General features: G+C 34.8%; 1 protein-coding gene across 1 annotated transcript in view; it reads left to right on the top strand.

The window, feature by feature from the left end:
• LRP1B (LDL receptor related protein 1B) overlaps window positions 1-22,154 on the top strand; it is a 1,883,216-nt gene that overhangs the window by 652,860 nt on the left and 1,208,202 nt on the right. The window contains 1 exon segment of the mRNA XM_035726875.1: window positions 10,138-10,275. Within this exon segment, the coding sequence (XP_035582768.1) occupies window positions 10,138-10,275 (138 nt within the window).

The raw sequence follows: 22,154 nt of genomic DNA, 5'->3' as shown, positions 1-22,154 counted from the left end.
TAAGAGGTATCAATTCTTCCTTTTAAGGATTTGGAGTGCTTCAAAAATACTGACTTGATCTGTGTCAGTTCTAGCATGAAGAGTATATATGGGTGGCAGATATTAGGAGGTAAAATCTGTGGCTGAAAACAGAAAAACAGATAATTGTACCATATGGCATTTGAACCTGTGATGTTGGCATCCTTCATGCTGGGCCCCATCCTGCCAAGTTAACCAGGCACTGAAGTTGTGCCAAGTGGTAGAAGTAGCAGGACTTTACCAGAAAGATGTAGCAACTGACATGTGGTCAGTCTGCTTGATCTACAGAATGCCCCATCAAAGTGGAAATAAGCATGTGGTGAAAGACCCATTAAATGGTTAAAGGGAAGGTTTTTGTGCTATGGGTAAGTTGGCTGATGACTAGGAGAGGCTTTACCTTTGCACTACATAACATTGAAAACCTGTTTGTATTTACTGTGAACAACCTAAAGTTGTAGTGAATAAATATTTTGCCATCAAGGCAAAGCATGTGGGGACTGTCATCATAGTAAGAATTTGCAGGAAATAGACAACAAAAATTCTTCTAAGCATGATTGATATTTAGCTGTTGGCACAACTGTACTGGTTGATGAACACTTCTATTTCGATTCTGAACAACTGCTACCCAGTGCCCTCCTGAAACCTCTCAAATAATCTCAAGTTCCTTCAGTCCAAAGTGGACAAAGAGTCCATGCTAGCTTACTCCAATAGACTGTCATGACTCCTAGCTGCCATTCTCTCTTCCTGTCTCTCTCCGCCTGGCCAAACAGTCCTGGATACCTGGACTTGGTGAAGGTCCAACTGCAGGAAATCCTGGGTCATGCCCAAATAGCCAAGATTCCCTCAAGTTCCCTTCTTACAGCTACTTGTAGAAGCTATAGCCTGCACAGTGTATTTCATCTGTTGTTAAATATTGAGGGACCACCCCTGATTATAAGAGCTTTTTAAGTATTGACAGCATGGCTTCACAGCCTTGACTTCTCACATAATTTTCTTACCTTTTCCTCAAGATTCTTATGTAATCTACTTCACAAAGAGAGAGAGAGAAACAGACAGAAATGCATATATGGCTTCATTGCCCTATTTGTTTCATTGTTACAGGGAATTGAGACTGTAACACAGCATAACACAATAGTAAAAAAAACAGTGTTTGAAGATACAAGAGACCTGAATTCAAAAAATAGCATCACAACTTTAAGACCTTGAAGAACGTATTTAACCTCTGCAATCTTCAATTTCTTAATCTATGTAACAGCAATTATAATACCTATTCATAATGTTCTTGTAAAGATTTAGTAAGATAATGAACATTATGTGCTTACCACAGATCCTGGAACATGGGAAGTACTCAATAAACAGCAATTATCTTACTAATATAGGGTAACTATATTTAGTTATATATAAAACTGCATACTTTACATAAAACTGCAACTTTTACAGAGCGCAATATAAGAACACTTTGTTTTCATTAAAAGTGCATCATAAAATTATTTTCAGAGTTAACGTAAAAATTAAATTTTAAAGAATATCTTTCATCAATAACATTTCACTTTTGGTCTGAAACATGAAATATATACATTCTACTAAGTATTTAATACTGTTATATTTAAGAATATCTGCATCATTCTATGGCTTTTTAAATTGGGTTCTTTAGCGTTCTATCATCCTGTCGAGTATAAATTGGCTTATATAAAACTTATTGTGTCTTGCAACATGGTTCTTCCAGTGAAAGATGTTTTAACTATACATGCTCTAACTGGTTCCTCTCACTGTAAAATCATGTGTATGCTAATTGTTTATTTGTTTTTACACACAGCAAATAATCCCTTTTTTTGAAATATGATGGAGTGATTCAAGGCATATACTCATTTTTTCTTTTCTCTTTTCTGTTTTTCTCTTATCCACTCAGTCCAAGTAAATATCAAGATTTTTATTTAAATGGAATAATGAATGAATAACTCTTATTAAATAACATGCATTTGGATAAATGTACCAGTGGGATCAGAAAATATCTTTTTACTCATGTCTATATAGATCATAGGGGATCTGGGTTGTTTGACTAAGGGTCGTAGAGCACACTTCTCTCTAAATCAGAAAGATAGTTTTCTTTTTAAGTCAGTATGTATAATTTAATGTTGTCTTGAATGAGCACTACAAAAAAAAAACCAAGAAAACCCCTTGTTCTTCAGTTTTTGTAGAGTTGTTTTCATCTCATCTTCATTGTGGTGAAGAAATAATTGGATGAGAAATGATGCTTGTCATCTAGTGGATCCTCAAAGTAGCTCTTCATATTTATTCTTTTTTTCTTCTTATTTATTCTTAATCTGAGAACAAGGAAGTACAGACATTGTGTTTACTAGTTTTCTTACGTATTTAGTCATCAAATGTTGGCATTGTTATTTAGTGGGTTTTTTTTGGGGGGGTGGGAGTAAATAATGTCTTTTAAGAGTTTTGGTAACAATTTATATTTGTAGAATTCCTTTGATTTTTGACTATCATCAATTGTGCAAAACACCACCCAAATCATTTCTTCCATTAATTACCTGATATCAACCTGCCTTTGATTTTTAAGCTGTACTTGGGGACATGCATCGAACCTTTTATTATCTTAGCCTCTATAGAAAGAGACTGGAACAATAAATTTCTTTTATATATATATATATATATATATATATTTCTCAAAAAACAAACTTTAGTGACAACAGTAATGCATCTGTGTGCAGAATTTGGCTCAGGAGAAATCTTTAACACATTTGTGGAATCAAAGAGGGAATGACTCTCAGCTGTCCTGACATGTGAATGATCCAGTTGGCTGCTCCCACTCATTGTCCCTTTATTGCGATAAGACCCCTTTTCTCTGGAGATGTGTGGAACTATCTGATTTTGGCTTGTTTTTTCCTGTCAAGCATTAACCTTTTAACATGCTTCTTACTATGGAGTCATCTCTGCTTCAAATTGAGTAGGCTTTCCACACTGCCTGAACTTCAGAATGGTACCATCACTGGGTTACCATAGGTAAAGTAGCCCCAGAGAACAGGAGGAAAAAGCATTAGCTTTAGAGATGAAACACTTATCTTCTGTTCCGTATTTCAGAAGAGAGATATTTCCAAATGGAACATTTTATCTTCTGCTTTTTAGTTATTTTATCTGCAAATTGGGTAAATCTTTTCCTCCCAGGAGTTTTAAGATATGACTAGAATATGCATTTTACTTCTTGAGGAATCAGTAGGATTTCTGTAAACTGAAGAAAGAAAGCGTCTTCTTTCTGGTTCATTGATACATATGTACTCATTCATTTACGAAGAGAGATGAGAGCCAACTTTACAAGTAAACAAAATTGTCAGCAAGAAGTGTGATATGAGTATCAATCAATGAAGTGCCCCTTTTCCTCAAACAAAATACCTTTGTCATGTTTTTACAGAGAGCCTAAAATTCTAATCTTTGGAGTTAATCTATTGTTTCTCTAAGAATCTTGTTTAAATGCAAATACATTACCTGTAAGAGCACCTAGTTTATCAAGTTGGTTAGCAAAGAACAGGACTCTTAAGAAATTTAAAAAAACAAACATACAAATGTATTTTAACCGAGGTGGAGGGAAGGAAAAAGGAATTTGTAGAGATGGTGGTGGGGGTGGGAGAGGTGATTCAGTAATCAAGGAACATGTGAAGAATACATGCATGAAGCGAAATAAAGAAACACTTAAAACACCTAAATAGCACTGATTTTTTTTTTTTTTTAAGCCATCTAAGCTGAGTTCCCTCCTTTAGCACTGGGTTTCATGAAGAGCAATGCTGCACTGACAATCCCTCATAAAACAATTATTTCATTTATTTTCTTATCTATTTGCTGGTAAATAGAAGTTCAGAAAATAAGACAGCCCATTGATCAGATAAAATTTTTATTTCCAAAGTTACAATTAAGGGCAAAAATACTGTAGCCATGTCCATATAATATTTTCCGTTTGCCAATTTTGTCTGTATTCTAAGTGCTTATGGATTCAGCAGGGGAATATTATGACTTACCCTACTTTTGTTGGATTCAGATGCACACAGTGAATTAAACTGATAAAAACCACTTGATAGATATATTCTAAAATTAGCAAGACACACACACACACACACACACACACACACACACACACACAGAGAAAGAAAGAGATCTGTTTTAACATAACAGTATTTCTAGATGTGATACAGAAAGTTTTCAGGATGAATCTTTACCAACTATCCATGTATTCATACTCATAATAGCAGACACAGTGGTGACTTTGGTCATAGCAGAATTGCTTTAATATGGCCTAGTTTTCCTTAGGTGACCAGGCAAGTTTTTCACATATTAAATACATAAATAAAGCTTTTCATGTTAGATGGAAGGAATTTTCCTACACTGAGACTTGTGAAGAGTAAGGACTAAAGAAAAAGACTTTTTAAACCTTGGAACAACTTATCAAAGCTGCAAAATCTCCTTCCCCAGGGCCTTCAAAAATAGGACAGATGTCAGAGCTGGCTTAAGGGTGGTGCAGCTGGACAAAATCAATCACCTTTACATCTTTTCCAGTTCTTGATTTTCCACAGCATCCATTTGAAATATGTAAACACACAAGCCATTACTGGAACCTATATTACACTGAAATTATTTAATTTGAGGGAGTTACTATTAGATTGAGTGCACATTTATCTTTAGGGGTTTTTATTCATATTCCTGTGTCCTCAAGTGTAGTCCTATAGTGGGACTCTAACAAATGATATCAATTAATATTGTTTTATTTAAAAGTTGAAACTCATAAATCCAATTTTAATTTTCCTTGAAATACTATAAATTTCTTTTAATTCTTCCATTTAAATTATCAGTTTGTCAGTTGAAGTAGCTCACATGCAAAAGTAAATTATGCTTGAAAATAACAGAATCTTATGAAATACACAATTCTGGGAAAGTTGTATTACTTTTGTAAAGGTATTATGTGATCCAATGTTAATGTTTAATATTAAATATGTATATGATATTAAATGTGTTTACATGATATACTAATTCTCCCAAACAATATGGAGAAAATAATGTGGTCCACATATTTTACAATTTTCATAAGTGGCTGTAACTATTTTGATTTCTCAGCTGTGAGAATTACAAAGGATGTTAAAATGCAATATTTCCATACACTTAATTGGATAGGAATTCCCATTAAAATATAATTTGTAATATTTCCAAGAAACCGGATCTGATTGTGTGGAAAAGCATTCTTAAAAAAATGAAGAAAGCATGGGAATAGAAAAGATTAAGCATTTGCAATCAGGTTAAGAGCATTCCAGAAATCTTAATATATTACTTAAAATGACACTAAAACTTTGTTTTTAAATAATTCTAGGAAACTTAATTTTTAAGGCAATTTTCACAGTTCTTAGAAATCATGAGCTCTTCATTTAATAAATAGGAACTCTTTACAGGATTCAATATTCAAAGGCTTAATATTGTAAGATATCCTACCACATTTCTATTGGTAAGATATCCTACCATATATATCTATATTCCTCCTTATATATATGTGTGCATATATATGTGTGTGTGTGTGCATGTATATATATTTTTTTAAAGATTTTATTTATTTATTTATTTTTAAGATTTTATTTATTTATTTGAGAGAGAGAGAATGAGAGATAGAGAGCACGAGAGGGAAGAGGGTCAGAGGGAGAAGCAGACTCCTTGCTGAGCAGGGAGCCCGATGTGGGACTCGATCCCGGGACTCCAGGATCATGACCTGAGCCGAAGGCAGTCACTTAACCAACTGAGCCACCCAGGTGCCCTATATTTTTAAATCAGTATTAGGCATTACTAGAAGTTGAGTTCCAAACAATTCTCCACAAGATAATCCAATCTCAGTCTTCTAAGTAAATAGACAGATATAATTAATAAAATCCGAAGTGCATAATTTTTAATCTTTACATTTCAAAGGCATCTTATGTTTTTTGGTGATGACTTTAACCAGTTTTTACTTGATTTTTTATATCAACTAGTAATCACTATGTTTTTGTTCCTACATTTCATTTTGTATTGTGAGGTGGGAATAAAATAAAAAATAAATAAATAAATGAAAGGCTTCATGCCTCATGAAATCTATGTGAAATTGCATATATCAATACAGTTCATAAACTATACACAGAAACTGTATTATAAAAAAGCTATATTGTAAAAAAATGTGGTATAAACAATGTCTATATGAGTTCATAGAAAATGTGGGATCAGTGACACCCACAAAAAAAAAAAACAAAACCTCTTGATTTGTATAGTGTTTCCCAAACCATGATTTTGTTGCTTGTTATAATGATCATGTGAGGTAGACACTATTATTATCCACATTTTTCAAATGTGAAAGAAGAATCTCACTGAAATTCAGCTCTTAACTCAAGTGGAAATAACTAAAAAATGGCAGATAAAAACTCTTAATTCAGGGGTTTGTTCTCTAAACTTAATAACTTCTCCATTATGTGAGGGAGAAGGGAGAGGGAATACAGCAGGTGCAGTCTATATTTTGAAGAAATTCAATAGTTAAAAAAAAGTAGGAAAGAAAGGATGCCATTTGCAGGAAAGTTCAATCAGCAAAACTGACTTTATTCTTGAGTGCAGGCTAAGAAAATTGAATGAGTTTATAGGCAGAGGATTTAAAACCATTGGAAAGACAGAAATGGGAAATACAACCAAGCAGCAAATCTTGATAGGACAAAACCCAGAAAGTGGGGTGTGATAGAGTGCAAGGTGGAGAGGTTAGCTTTTGGGGGGAGGATTGATGCTGGTCCTGCTGAGATATGATGATATAGTGAAAAGTGCAGATATTTGACTGTATCTGCCATTATAGAAGAAAAATCTCTATTCCTCCCCAGAATGTGCTATCACAATTATGTCTAGTCAGAAAAGACATTTGATGAGGCTTAATATCTTTTTAACCACTTTCTTTTTACTGAACAGAGTAAGATGTTTACATATATAAATAATATAAACATTCAAAAACATACAAATGAGTCACATTGCCCTTGCATTATCCCAGAGAACTTGTTTGTAAAATGAGGTTCATTTAAAAATATGAAGCCTATTTCAACTAATTAGGTAAGGCTTATAAAAAATTTTACAATATAAATTCTGTTTTCCTGTGTTTATATGTTTTAAATCCTTCTAACGATAGAGTTTCTCTTTCTTATAAATAATTACTATACTTTAAATTCTGCTACCTTGTTCAGGTCACCTAAAATTATATTTGAAGGACTGGAAATGTTCTGACTATGCGTTACTGAAAACTGAAGTGATCATCTAAAACTACCATGCTTGTTAAAATTTTGAAGTGTGTTTGTACTATTTTGAAATTCCTCACGTGCTTCCCTGTCATCACAGTCCTTCTCTCAGATCTCCCAAATCCTAATGATTTAGCAACTAAAGGGGTAATTCCAGATATGTCAGGCAGCTTCTAAACCTGCTGCTTACTACGTCCAGATTATGATTTCTGGTGGTGAAATGTTTTGAATGCCTGGGGTTTTTGTGAGATGGATCATTTAATGCAACATTGACATGTTCTCTGGAATTCATGTCATCTCTATGATCACATTCTTCTCCCTGTCACACAGATCAGTGGATAGAAGTGGTGATTTGGTTGAGTCTTTTCTTCATTTACAAGATGGACTAAAGGAGCCTCATGGGATATACACACCTTTACTGCACAAATGATAATTGGGAATTAAGGATGGATTACTCCTCAAAGCAAGAGCACACTAAATACCCACATTACCTGGTTTCTGGGATAATTCCAGTTAAGGCAGACATTGCTATTTCTTAAACTGCTGCATCTTCCAGAAAGACAACAACAAAGTACTGAAGTTGGCAGAGTTTTCCAACTGAAGTATCCCAGCATTGGTCAAAGGACTTTGAGATACCGATTCCCTCAATTTTGAGGTTAATTCCCAGGGGCTGGGGCAACCTCTACAAATAATTTATGCTGTTTACTTCTGTGTAATTTGCAAATATTATCATTGTTTTAATGTGCTTTGATATGACGATTTAGGAAGGACTGGTTAAGGTACGATCCATCAAACCATGTACCAGCTCTCTTACCAGTTAACCCAGCAGTGATGGAAGCCAAGAAAAGAGTATACTAAAAATGAGGAAGACTATAGTCTCTAGTCTATAAAGAAATTACTTAACTCTTTCTTTCATCCAAATAAATTTCTTTTTTATCCCTACATGTTACCACTAAGAAGAATTCTAGTAGTTTTGTATACTGCCTCTGAAAAATTCAAACATTTTTTTCTGTTTTCTCAAAATTTGTTTCCCAACACCAGATGTGCATTTCACTCCCTCTGTCATGTTAATCAGTTACCTGACAATCTTAAGAAAACATACTTTGATTTGTAGTAGAAATTACATAATACATAGAAAACTTGTTTTAGCATCAAACAAAATCACATATACCTATCATTCATTTTGAGAAGATATTTCAAAACCTATCTTACTTTTGGCAAGTCTGGCTTTTTTGGGGGGAGGAGGTTTGCAATATAAAAGGAAGTTATGTGATTTAAGTACCAATGAAAAGGCAGGGGCACCTGGGTGGCTCAGTTGGTTAAGCTTCTTCTGCCTTGGCTCAGGTCATGATCCCGGAGTCTCAGGATAGAGCCACATGGGTCTCCCTGCTCAGCGGGGAGTCTGCTCGTTCACCCTACATGTGCTCTTTCTTGCTTGCTCTCTCTCTCTCGCAAATAAATAAATAAAATCTTAAAAACAAGCAAAGAGCATACACTAGTGTTTGCTGGGAAAGATGTTAAAAGCTTTTGATATAATCCCTACAACAACCTGGTGAAGCACAGAAAAGGTACATAATTTGTTCAACTTATTGTTTATAAGTAATGGGACCAAGAATCTGGCTCCAGAGTCTGTTAACATCTCCACTCTGCTGCATTTATTTACATGATTAACACATGTTGAATTCCTATTCTGAGCCCACATCTCACAAAAAAGCTCACAAAGCTCAGTGCTTTGCCATCAGTAACTTTTGACATTCACAACAAGCCTACAAGGTAAACTCAGTTGATAGTTTTATTTACACATGAGAAAATTAATGCTTAGTTGATTTAATAAATTAATGTCCCATGGGTATTAACATAGCTGTGATTAAATTCTAAGTGTGCCTGACTATAGAATCTTGCATCCTGTAATAATCAGTGTCAGATAAACTTGAGATTGTAGTCATATGTCATGACTGCACTCTGGATTTAGGAGAGCTGGGCAAGTTTAAGAATCACCACATGGGGAATTTGGAGAGTTCCTATCAAAGAAGTCTAGATAGGGTATGGGAATAGGCAACCTGAACTTAAATATAGCAGGTACAATTTGGATGTTGGATGACAATTTGGAATTGGTGAGCTTCAAGAAAAGACTTGGTATTCCAACCTAAGTACCTCTTTAAAAACACAAAAGGTGATCATATAATGTACTATTATTATCAGCAGAACTCAATGAGTATGCTCTGTTCATCATTGCCTCCCCACTCCTTAGTAAATTCTGTTGTATTGCTCAGTAAAGATTTTTTAAACAACAAAAAAACCCATGTATAAATAAGTATATAACTAGCTATTCTTAATAAAGAACGGATTAAAAATGAAATAATTTTTAGATTGACACAACTTCATTTAAATTCCACTAAAATCTTTTTGTTCATGTTACCTGATTAAATTCTAACAAGAGCTGTGCCAAGGAGTTGCCACTCACCATATTTCACAGTTGAGAAAGTTGAGACGTACAGGGTTTAAGTACCTGGCCCACTTGCCCACGTAATCTACAGATAAGAGGTAGATAAATGACTCAAACCAACCCTCAGATTTTAAGTCTATGCCACCTAAAGTTTGAAAAGAGTATTTGTGTCTTTAATGTATTATTTGAAAAAAAAACATACTATTTTATATCCTATGCAGCTTTAAAAATTAGGTTTTTAATCACATAGGCTAATTTGGACATCCCTGAGAGTCAGAGCTGCCCTCTGGTAGTTATTTTCTATAGTTTTGTCTTGTAAATTAAGGCTAGTGATTTCTTGTGCTTAACGTTTTTAGCATTAAAAGCCAAACTAACCCATTTTTACATTTTTTTCAGGTCCTGAAGAGCTAGAACTCAAGTGCCCCTTGAATCACATTGCTTGCCATGGTGCCAACAAATGTGTTCATTTATCCCAACTGTGCAACGGTGTCTTGGACTGCTCAGATGGGTATGATGAAGGACTGCATTGTCAGGGTGAGTCCGTTTGTGGAACAATGCAACCACACTATGAAATTTTTCATAGTTCAGTGAAAGTTCAAAAAGAACCTAGAACTTGCCTTTTCTTTCAACCATAACCATATCAGTTTTTGAGAAAGCAAGAATTTCATTGCCAGAAACACTCAATATGTATTTCAAACCTGTAACTGTTGTGCTTTATTGAAAAATGCCATTAGAAAAAGAAATGCATTTGAACTTGGATGCTGGACTCTGAAACAATTACATATTTCATAGAAAAAAGTACTTTGAGGAAAAGACAAATAAGAAGACTTTGTCACAGGAGATTAATACCGTACAATGTCCTAAGTTTATTTCTCTGAACCTTTGCTTTAACAAAGAGTAATTGAAGTAAAACCTCTGCAGCCAAATATTTTAGTATGATGTATTCACAGGAATTTTTCTTTAATGTTACTTCCATGAAGTTGTACCTACTTTCTTATAATTTTCTTTCTTTTTAAAAAAATCAACACCTATGTTCCTACAGTGGTCCTGGTTTTACCTATATATTAATGATGGGAAGGAGAAATAATTAAAATCTAAAAGTTAACAAAAAGTTAACCAGAATTGGCACATTCTAATAAAACTGGTTGGAGAGAGGAAATGAAATGTGAAACCAAAAACAAGTTGAGGATTGAGGTAAGGATCCAAATCTGGAAACAGAATCAAGGTATCAGTCAAGTAAATTTGGCTCCAGGGTGAAGCCCAGAATGAAACCACTGAATCAAAAGTCTCTCAGTCAAATTCCCACCAGCTGAGTATAATACAAAGGCTATTTATTGAAGCTGAGCAGTTAAAGAGTAAGTAACCTATCCTTTGTGCTGAGGTCAGTAAGACAATAAGGAACAGAAAGAGCTATAGAAAACTGGAGATGCATGTCTGGTCTCTGACCAGATTCACACAAACTAGTTGCTGCCATGTGCAAAAAGGTCGTAGGTTACCAAAAGTTCCAGTTTTTCAGGAAGAGCTCCATATCTGTATGTGTTTACATTGTTCAACGTCAGCTACTCATTTTTAAAGCATTGTACTGCCAAAAATGTACGGACCAAACAAAACTTGTCTGGAGTCCTGTCAGGGCTTATTGGCTTCCAGTTGCCTACCACTGGACTGAATGAAGTAACTGGATTCAATACCAGAGATGGAGAGATACACTGAAAAAAAGAGTCAATCTTAGAAAGGTAGTCCAAGGTGGTAAGACTGTTGAGAGACCCTAGATTATCTGGGTCACAGGGTCTCTTCCTTCTTTCGGAAGGGAATTACTCTGGCTCTGTGGACAGGTTCAGACTGAGAAGTTAAAGGTCTTCCTTCTTTGGGTGAGTTTGGTTTCTTAGCCCGAATTCTGGCAGGGTCACAGAAGGAGCCAGAAGATTCTCAGTTTTAGTTATGAACACATGTGTAATAATAACTAATAAGATATTTTCTTATTTAAAGACCTTTTGACATGTGTTCTTTTTGTATAATTGGATATTTAAAGGAAGGATATTAACAGAAAAAAAGTAAAGTATGGAATTATGAAGTGATAGGAGTCAAAGAGTTTAATTTTCTTTCAGAAATTAATTATATTTTCTAGAGCCTAATTCTATCCACTTCAGTTATAATTCAGGCTTCTTATTACATTAAGAAAAAAAAAAACTTTTGGATAGACGTGTGACTGAGCTTCTAAAAGAGTGAAATCATCACATTGCCAAATACTTCCTCAGAAGTGGTTACACAAATTAGAATGTCTCAAACATATATCAGTGCTGTGAATCATATGAAAATATATCTGAATTCTCTTGTAAAATTTAGAGTTGTGATCTAATAGATGAAGGAATATGTTAATAGTAAACCAAGGGATTCATATAAATCCAAAGTATTGGAATAAAAATAAAATGGTATTAAATTTATCTTGATCTTTGAAAAGCTCAGTGAATACTTCAGGCTGAGATACATTTAGAGTAAATAATTGTTTATGCTTCAATCTTTTTTCCTGTTCTAATTCAGGTTTCTAACTGTTCCAACTTCCATATCTTTGTCATTAGTGACAAACATTTTCTTTTCTTTTTTGAGTAGGAGGCTGACTGCACAATTTTAGCCTTTTAAATATTTCTAAATTTCACCAAATGAAGTGTTTTAAAATGCCTAAGTAATTTATTGTGGTCTGAGGTGGGCTTAGAAATAACAAGAGATATATTTGGATCTATGTTTGCTATTCAACCTTTGAATCTGTGCTTGCTCTTTACCTTACTAGAGGGTGTATCTTCAACCTTTCTCCTAATTTTATGTCACATCCAGTGAAAAACTGTTTTCTGATGAGTTAATTAGGCACCAGCCTGTCAAGTTTCTAAAGAACTTTCTCATCTATAGGCATATAATAAAGAAAGAAACCAGATTAATTCAAACATTGCATTGATTTTTAGAGATGCTTTTCTCTTGTAGAACAATTCTGCCTGAATCACTTTCTCTGTCTAAATCCATTTCTCTTTTTGTTGCGTTCTAAGCACATACTGCAATTTAAGTAATTATATGTGAAGCCAAAGACATGATTCAAAGATGCATATGTCTTCTTTTTTTTTTTTTTTTCTAATAAAGGATCCTAAGTACATTTGGTGGTATATTTGTATCCTTTATGAAAATTGATAAGGAGAAAAGTTTAACATTTTGGAGGTGATATTCTGGCCTTGGGAATGATTTTGTATCAACTGAGCTGTTTTCTGAATGTTCCCTAGAAAAAAAATCAATTTCTTCCTGGTGAGGGTAATGAAAAGATATCTATTATTAATGATTTTCTATAACACTGATATTTTAATCTCCATAATTTAGCTCCATTTGAAGAAAGAAAAATGGATTTTTGTATATGAGTGTACTTATATATAGGAATGTGCTTGTAAAAATTTTACAATGAGAATGTTCAAAATCACCACATTATATTTTAGAAAACTTCATCTCTTCCTACATAATATTTCATATTGGTAATAATATCACTATATCTAAATTGCATGAGCAATAAAATCACATTCTACACAGTGCCAGGCTTCTCAGTACAGGATATTTCCAGAAAATCCTCACAGCCATGCAAAGAAGTGAACAAATTCAACTAATAGATACCAGATTGACTGAACTGTATCAAAACACTATTTTAAAATTTGGTATTCTTGGGGCACCTGAGTGGCTCAGTCGTTAAGCGTCTGCCTTGGGCTCAGGTCATGATCCCAGGGTCCTGGGATCAAGCCCCGCATTGGACTCTCTGCTCCGCGGAAGGCCTGCTTCTCCCTCTCCCGCTCCCCCTGCTTGTGTTCCCTCTCTTGCTGTGTCTCTCTCTGTCAAATAAATAAAATCTTAAAAAAAAAAAAATAAATAAAATAAAATTTGGTAATCTTGAGGTAATTCATTATGTTAACATTTAAAGTGGCTGTGAACAAGAAAAGCCCCCTTTTTAAATTCACAATCCTGGTTAGAGTACATTTGCCGTGCAAAATAACCAAACATTTCAATGTACAAGGGAACAACAGTTTCTGTTGCACTGTCTGCTTTTACTCTATTACCTCTGAAACAAAAAATGCAATATATGTTAAGAAAAGAAAGATAAAAAAAGAAGGTGGCAGGAGGGGAAGAATGAAGGGGGGGAAATCGGAGGGGGAGACGAACCATGAGAGATGATGGACTCTGAAAAACAAACTGAGGGTTCTAGAGGGGGTGGGGTGGGGGGATGGGTTAGCCTAGTGATGGGGATTAAGGAGAGCACGTATTGAATGGAGCACTGGGTGTTATACACGAACAAGGAATCATGGAACTCTATATCAAAACTAATGATGTAATGTATTGTGATTAACATAGCATAATAAAATTAAATTAAAATAAATAAAATAAAACAAACAGGGTTCTAGAGGGGAGGGGTTAGCCTGGTGATGGGTATTAAAGAGGGCACATATTGCATCGAGCACTGGGTGTTATACGCAAACAATGAATCATGGAACACTAATGATGGAATGTACGGTGATTAACATAACATAATAAAATTTTTTAAAAATGTAAAAAAAAAAGAATATGGAAACACTTCATGTTAGTGCAAAAAGAGATTCTGTCTTCTGTGTCTCAAGAAAACATGATTATGTAATCTACATGATTGTTTTCCAGCAAACATCCCAATGTCCTTTTAAATTTGAAGAGATAAAGTGTGTGAAGAGTTTATTAAAACTGATTAGGGAATGAAAATCTCTGACATCTGAAAAGCTCACCACCCAAACCTACAAATATGCACACACAAACACACATATTCTTCTTTTCTGATTGCTCTGTTGTATACTGAACCTGTTCCTACATAATTCTGAGTGTATAATATGTTAATTGGTATATTTGATCTGGAAACTAAACAATAAGATTCTCTTATATATCACCTAACTCCTTGAATAATGCATATTCAGAATTCTTAAAATTCTATTTGATTTTTTTACTTTACTTACCAGTTGGAATATGATTTTCTTAACATGTGCAATTAAAATTTTCTCCACCTACTCACAATCTATTCTAATGTATTTATTTTAGATTCCAGTAACTCTAATGTATTTATTCTAACGTATTTTAACTTTTTTTTAAGATTTTATTTATTTGAGACACAGAGATACAGAGAGAGAGAGAGAGAGAGCAATGAGCAGGGGGAGTGGCAGAGGGAAAGGGAGAAGCAAGCTCCCTGCTAAGCCAGGAGTCCGATGTGGGGCTCGATCCCAGGACTCTGGGATCATGACCTTAGCTGAAGGCAGATGCTTAACCATCTGAGCCACTTAGGAGCCCATATTCTAATGTATTTTAGATACTGATTTATATTTAAAAATTTACGTGGCTTTTTTTCTTTTATATTACTATTCATAAAAATAAAGTCTTAGGAGAAAGTGCTAAAAAATCCTGGAAATAATTTACAAATTAGAGCTTTCTCAAAATGGACTGAATGAAAATGGCAAACTACTATCTGTGGTGACTCACCACAGGAAACTTAGTAATCCTTAAAACTTCTGTTTAAATCTCATATATATGACGCCTGGGTGGCTCAGTCGTTAAGCATCTGCTTTTGGCTCAGGTCATGATCCCAGGGTCCTGGGATCGAGCCCCGCATTGGGCTCCCTGGTCCGCCGGAAATCTGCTTCTCCCTCTCCCACTCCCACTGCTGTGTTCTCTCTCTTGCTGTCTCTCTCTGTCAGATAAATAAATAAAATCTTTAAAAAAATAAATAAATCTCATATATATTCCAAATCTTCAGAAATTAATCCAGATCAATTAATTCAATGCAATAATTGATTTGAGAAAATTAAATGTAATAAATTTAATTTAAAGTATTAAGAATTTAAAAAAAGTAAAACACTAAGGAATTAATCTTTAGCTCAAATGTTCAGGACTCTAGTTTTCATTCTTTCAGAAAAGAAATATTTTATCTTGTGGTGATGTTTTGTTAGTCAGTAGAAGCCTGATTTCAGATGGACACAAGATTAGCCTGTGTAGCTGCCAGGAAGGAAGGAAGGAAAAAAAGAGGTTGGTGAAACTGATGAAAAAGACAAATTTGGAGCACTTTATTGTTTTTACTTTCACTTTATTGCTTTACTTTCACCTATTTCCATTTTAAAAGTTCCCATTGAAAAATATTGCCAATCTCTTTTCTAAATTAAAGTGAGCTTACCATGCTAGAGAAGGGAATTTCAGTATGCAGGATCCAAAAGCAAAGGTATGGAGAAGAGGTACAACTGCAAGCCATGTTAGAGGAAGTGTATCTTTCCGCAGCACAAAGCTTAAAGCACATGGAGAGTAAGAAACTTCGCCAGTGTTTTCAAGTCACTTGAAACATCCATAAGCCAAGAGCTAGAAAACAAACAGCTGTAATTACCTAAGAGAACCTGGGTTTGTGTGCTCAGACCACTTTTGATTTTTGAAGTTCCTACAACTTAAAAGTAGATCCTGCTATATTCTTTTCTTTGTCTTGAGTTGTGCTAAGGTGATTGGGTAGTCTCAAATTTATCTCAAGCGTAAACATTTTCTCTCAAAGCGATTAGCTTCAGTAATTGAGTTAGTTTAGTGATAGGGTATGACCCTTACCACTGGTTGATTGCAGGGCCAAATTAATGCTTTTTAGAAGCAAAGCAACAATTCTTAGGAAGAGTAGGTCTTCTACACGAGTATCATCCTTTTGCAAGGCTATCACAGACGTTGTTTATGTTGACAAATGACATCTATGTGAAAATTAGGATAGTGTACTTGAAGACTATTCTAAATATATGTATGTACATATAAGTGTGCATATTCATTTTCCAGAGTCTTAGACTTAGAAATTCTGTTTAATTAAAAATATGTTGTTGCGCAGGTATCTGACTTCTTAACACTGATTTGTTAGAAGTGATTGCTAAACTAATCCTGCTCAAGAGACTTGGAATTCGGGGTGCCTGGGTGGCTCAGTTGGTTAAGCAACTGCCTTTGGCTCAGGTCATGATCCTGGCGTCCCAGGATCGAGTCCCGCATCGGGCTCCCTGCTGAGCAGGGAGTCTGCTTCTCCCTCTGACCCTCCCCTCCATCATGTGCTCTCTCTCTACCATTCTCTCTTAATAAATAAATAAAAATCTTTTTTTAAAAAAAAAGAGACTTGGAATTCAAATTTCAGTTGTTTGTTTGAATTTGTTGACTTCTCCAGACAGCTAACTGATTGCCTGTGGGAAGAGAATAACTAATTTGGCCCTGTATCATAGGCCAGCATGTGAAAAGATAATCTAAAGTAGTTCATTGTTTGTTGGAGGTGGATCTTTTTGTAGTGGATTTACGTCTTTGATTAATGTTAATATATACTAATTAGTGTTCTCTGGCCCCAAACAGAGTTATTTTTAAGAATAACTGGAAAACAGATTTTGCAATATAAAAAAAATGTCATATAAGCATACTAGTAGTTTAAAAATGATCAAACACTGAAGGATCTAACTTAAAAAAAAGATATTCTGTATTAAAACAACATCTCAGATTCCGTATCTTTCTTCTTGGCAAACAGTGGTTTAAAGCTAACATATGGCATCCATATTTTTTGATCCAGTCTTTCCTGTGGTAAGAATCCTAGTGCATTATGGACCTTTAATTGCTGCTGAATTATACTCTATTTGTAGTTGATTTTGGTTTTAAATAGATGTAAGTCAAAAACACGAATACACAACTTACACCGCAGTAGAATATTTATTCTGTTTGCTTAACATCTGTAGAAGAAGTAGCAATTGCTTTGATATAGAGATTGACTACTTGATTTGAAACAACTCCTATGATGCTTGTGCTTAAAACATACCAACCTCTTACATAGAAGGACTGTGCAAAACCACAAAAAGCCAGAGAACTTAGCTTCCCCAACTCTACCCCCAGTAATATCTCCAACAGAAGAAACTTGTTAATAGTTCCACCGATTTTGGAATTGTTAATTTACATGAATATTCATGGACACTGGGACTCATTTATCTGGATCTCTCCCTCACAGTTCTCTTCCTGATATGATGGAAAACAGAGAATAGTTTGTAAGAAAGAATAATGGGTATAAGGCCAAAATGAACTTTTGAAAATGTGCCAAAGGAAACACAGTGAAGTTTTCCCAGTATTCAACTTATTAATTCACTTCAGTAAACTTTTACTGAGTGCTGAGAGTATTTTAAACACTTACCTGAGCACTGGGGATGTAGAAAATCCTATTTTCTTCCTCCATGGAATTCACATGTCATAATGGAATATGTAAAAATTGCTAAGGAAGAAAAAAATGAAGACCTCTAATTCTGCTTGAGGGGATGCAAGAAAATTCCTCAAGAAAGCTGATGGTTGACACATGTCTCACTCTAAGAGTTTGGTAGGCAGATGAGAGAAGAACACTTCAAAAGGAGGGAACTATGTGTACAAAGACACAGGTGTCTAAGAAAATATTGTACACTCAAGAGAACTCCTAAGTTCTTTGGTAAGGTTGATGCATAGGATTCTAAGTGGAGATGGATGAGTTTGGAGCTGAAAAAAAAAACCACTCGATATTAGACCTGGAGTGGTTGCATTAGAATAAGGATGCAATATGACCTACTTAAAAGGCATTATATAAAGCTGTAAAGAGAAAGACAGTGGAAGATGATTCTAGGATGTATTCTCAGTATTATAAGGGTGGTATATAATTTACTATTAAGGAAGATTAGAATTATTGCATATATGTAGCAGGTTCTGTGATTTATCCTTAGAAAGTTAAAGTGTACGTTATTATAATCATAAAACTTTGAGCAAAACAGTCATCTGTTTACACTGCCAGCTCCCCAAACAAGGCATGTATGTGTTATTCTTTAATGTATCACTTTCATGTGAGTAGAAGTCAAAACAAATGACAAGGAATCCATTTTAAGTGAACTCCTTTTCAGATGAAAGTTAGGAATTTGGAATGTGTATTTACTATTTTAAGCAGCTAGAAGCCTATCTTTAGCAACCACTAAAGTAGCACCTTAGTTGATGCCTAAGTTTTGCCCTCTTGTATCTTAACTTTGGGAAATGTATGACGGTTCCAGTATTACTCAAAAGTATGAATTATAACAAACTGTCCCTTAGTTCTCTGCTCAACCTCAAAGGTGAGGCCAAATCCCCTGTAATTCATTATGTAGTTTTTGACACAAGCAGCTTGATACTTTACAAAGTAAGGAATTAAAGCAGGTAGCTGAAGTTGCCTGGCATCCCCAGGAGTCACACAAAAAAGCAGTGTGAGAGCAAGGTTTAAACACTGTGACCTTGAGTTTTTGTTCACCAGTTTTGACTACTGAGCCTTAACATATCAACTCAGAGAAATGCATAAAATTATTATGCTTCAGCATCCTTTCTGACCCATTCTTAAAAGAGCAAGATGGCTTGTAGAAAATCAACTGAAAAACATTTTTGAGCTAACTATATGTTCCCTGTCAGTTTTATTAATTGATTGAGTAAGAAAAAAAAAATGTGCTGAGTGAACCACAAGCTAAAAAACTATATAACAAGCTTGCAGAATTGAATGTCTCAATCTATTAGCTTTATCCTCTTGAGAAAAATTAGTGCTTTCATTTGATGAGGGAGGTAGAAAGGAAATGGAGAAGTTCATTTTAACTCTTCAAAGTAGGTTTGCACTAGTTACAATAGGAAGTTAAAACAAAACAAAACAAAACAAAACCAGGAATCGACTTTCATAATGGGATCTGGAAGGAAAAATGAGAGACTTCTTAAAGTCATTCAATAGAGTTTAAATTTTGAAGGAAAAGCCTATATTAGAGACAAATCCAATACTGTTTCAATAAGTAACCAATAAATAATTAGAAGATTTGAGATTTATTAAGCTTGATCTGGAATTCTAAGAAGTTTTACAGAGTTCTATAGAAGAAGATAAGAGATTTTTACTCCTTCAGTCAATGTTTTCAATTCTGAATTTCTAATCTGTTCAAAATTGCAGAAAAATACTGTTTCTGCAGCTTTTTCTCTCCACTGTTATCACTTATACAGTGAATCCTATTCCATTGGACACATGTGTTACAATGCCATCATAACTGAATATTTCAATATATTAAATATAATTCAGAAAAAAACAAGATAGCTGTAAGACTAGTGACTTCTGGGTGCCTGGGTGGTTCAGTCGGTTAAGCGTCTGCCTTCGGCTAAGGTCATGATCCCAGGGTCCTGGGATCAAGCCCTGCATCAGGCTCTCCCTGCTCAATGGGGAGCCCGCTTCTCCCTTTCCCTCAGCCTGTCGCTCCCCTTGCTTGTGCTCTCTCTCTCTCTCTCTGTCAAATAAATAAATAAAATCTTAAAAAAAAAAAAAAGACTGGTGACTTCTGAGCTTTCCATAATCAGTCCCTTCATAACCAAATCAAACATTGATTTGTTTTTCATTCATGTGGAGACATAGAGAAATATGCATATGTATTTTAGTTTCTCCTAAGCATTCTACATATACTTGCATATTTGTGTTCAGACACAAGAAACACATTAAAGATTAATTTCTGAAGAAAAACACACCACCTAGATTTATTTCTATTAGCTGAGAATTTGCATTCTAGCTCCCCATTAGGTTTGTGATTTAGAGAAAGCATGAAATTGACGATTGACCTCTGTATGCTAAATAGGACTGTAGAACCAGTCCCAGACAACCCACTGTGGTTGTAAAAGCCATAGGACGCCAACCAAAGTGAGAGCAGTTTGCTCTCAGAGTGTCTTCTGAATTAGGTCAGTGTGACCGTGAGCCAAGGCTTGAGTATCAGATAAAAAGGAGAATGGGAAGGTCACGTCCAAAGAGCACTTTTCAGTTCCATTAGCTGAAACATGTGGCATGTTCTCATTCAATCTACAGGTACAAAACTAAGAGTGCTAAGAAAAAAAATCTATGTAGTTCAACAAATGGCTTAAAGAACTACCCAATATTCTCAGAGCAGAAGCACTAAGAATCTGAATTGTCTAATTTTTAGTTAGGTCAATTAAATAGAGTTTTCAAAGAAGTTTGGAGAAAAATATTAAAAGGTGTAATATAAATTGTTTTTTAGTTTATATGGAATATCTAAATATTTATTACATAAAAATTATATATATATGATTTATTTTATCTTAATGCATATAGAAAAATATTTGTGCGTAAGTATTGTTAGATTTTCCTAGCCTACATCTATTGGATATCTAGCTGAATTGACTATTTCAGGAAATTAAAACATACATATTCTTATGCCTTTCACCTGTGGTTTTTTTTTTTTTTTTTCATTTATTCTTGTTTTCAAAACCAGGATAAGGTGATGTTTCCAGTCAAGTTCTTACTGTGAGTGCTCCGTCCTACTCACAAATGACTTCCAGTTCGTTTTCAATAAGTTAGGTTTTTACCCTACCCATTTAAACTCATTATGCAAAGCAAATGTGCATAACTGAGAGAAATATGTTTAGAGGGTCAAAGCCTAGTAATTTTGCCTAACAGTGTTACTTATCTGCTGAGGTGAGTTTTTCAATGCAAATGTGCCTTGGTTTTCTTCCTGTGTATACATCTTATATCCCTAATAGATTGGAAACATGTAACGAAACTTGTATTTAACTTCTATCTCAGTCACTTCACTGCAAGGACTTAGTCCACAGGGCAGGGAAGACAAAGGTGCAGGAAACAGTGATTTAAGTGAAAAAGTGTATGGGACTCCTGTAGGGTAACTCATGGGGTGAAGTATACTACACAGTATGCTGGAATTATTGGTCTTAAACAAACAATGTGCTCTTCATCAGGAAGATTCACTCCTGCATTTTACCTAACGTGATTTGCTCCTTTCAGTTTTGTTTCTCCTTATTTACTAGAGATATCTCCAATATGCCAAGGGAAGCAAAGGTCTGCTCTTTGACTATAACTACAAATAGAGAAGCAGCAATAACTTTCTCTCAGCTTGAAGCAGACCTGGAAGATAATAGGGCCAGAAGGGATTTTCAGAGGTCATCCAGTCCATCCATCTGCCTTTAGGCTGGACTGAACCCAAACTTGCCTAGACAGATTGCTATCTACCGAATTTGGAAGGCCTCCAGGGAGAGGCATTCTAACAGCCATTTTTAGTAACACAATCAATGCTTAGCAATTTGTACTCTGAATAAATGCTTGCAGATTGTATTATAAAATTCTCCATGCCCTCTCAATTTTTAGTCTTTTCCCTCCAACATATTTCTATAGGTTAATCATGTTTTTCTTGCACCTCTCCAGATAGTTTTAAATTTTCAAAATTTCTGAAGTTATAGACTGCCCCCCCAACCAACGCAGATACCGTTTAAGTGACTAGTATTAGTATTCCCTATAATTGACTGTCAGAGCTTCTGATGCTTGTGATTATTCTTTGTTTTCTTATACCTTAACATCGCCTTGTTCACTCATGTTG

The sequence above is a fragment of the Zalophus californianus genome, chromosome 3 (genome assembly GCF_009762305.2).
Source record: "Zalophus californianus isolate mZalCal1 chromosome 3, mZalCal1.pri.v2, whole genome shotgun sequence".
Classification (NCBI taxonomy): domain Eukaryota; kingdom Metazoa; phylum Chordata; class Mammalia; order Carnivora; family Otariidae; genus Zalophus; species Zalophus californianus.
The sequence above is the reverse complement of the archived record's forward strand: the minus strand, read 5'-3'. Positions and strand labels throughout refer to the sequence as shown.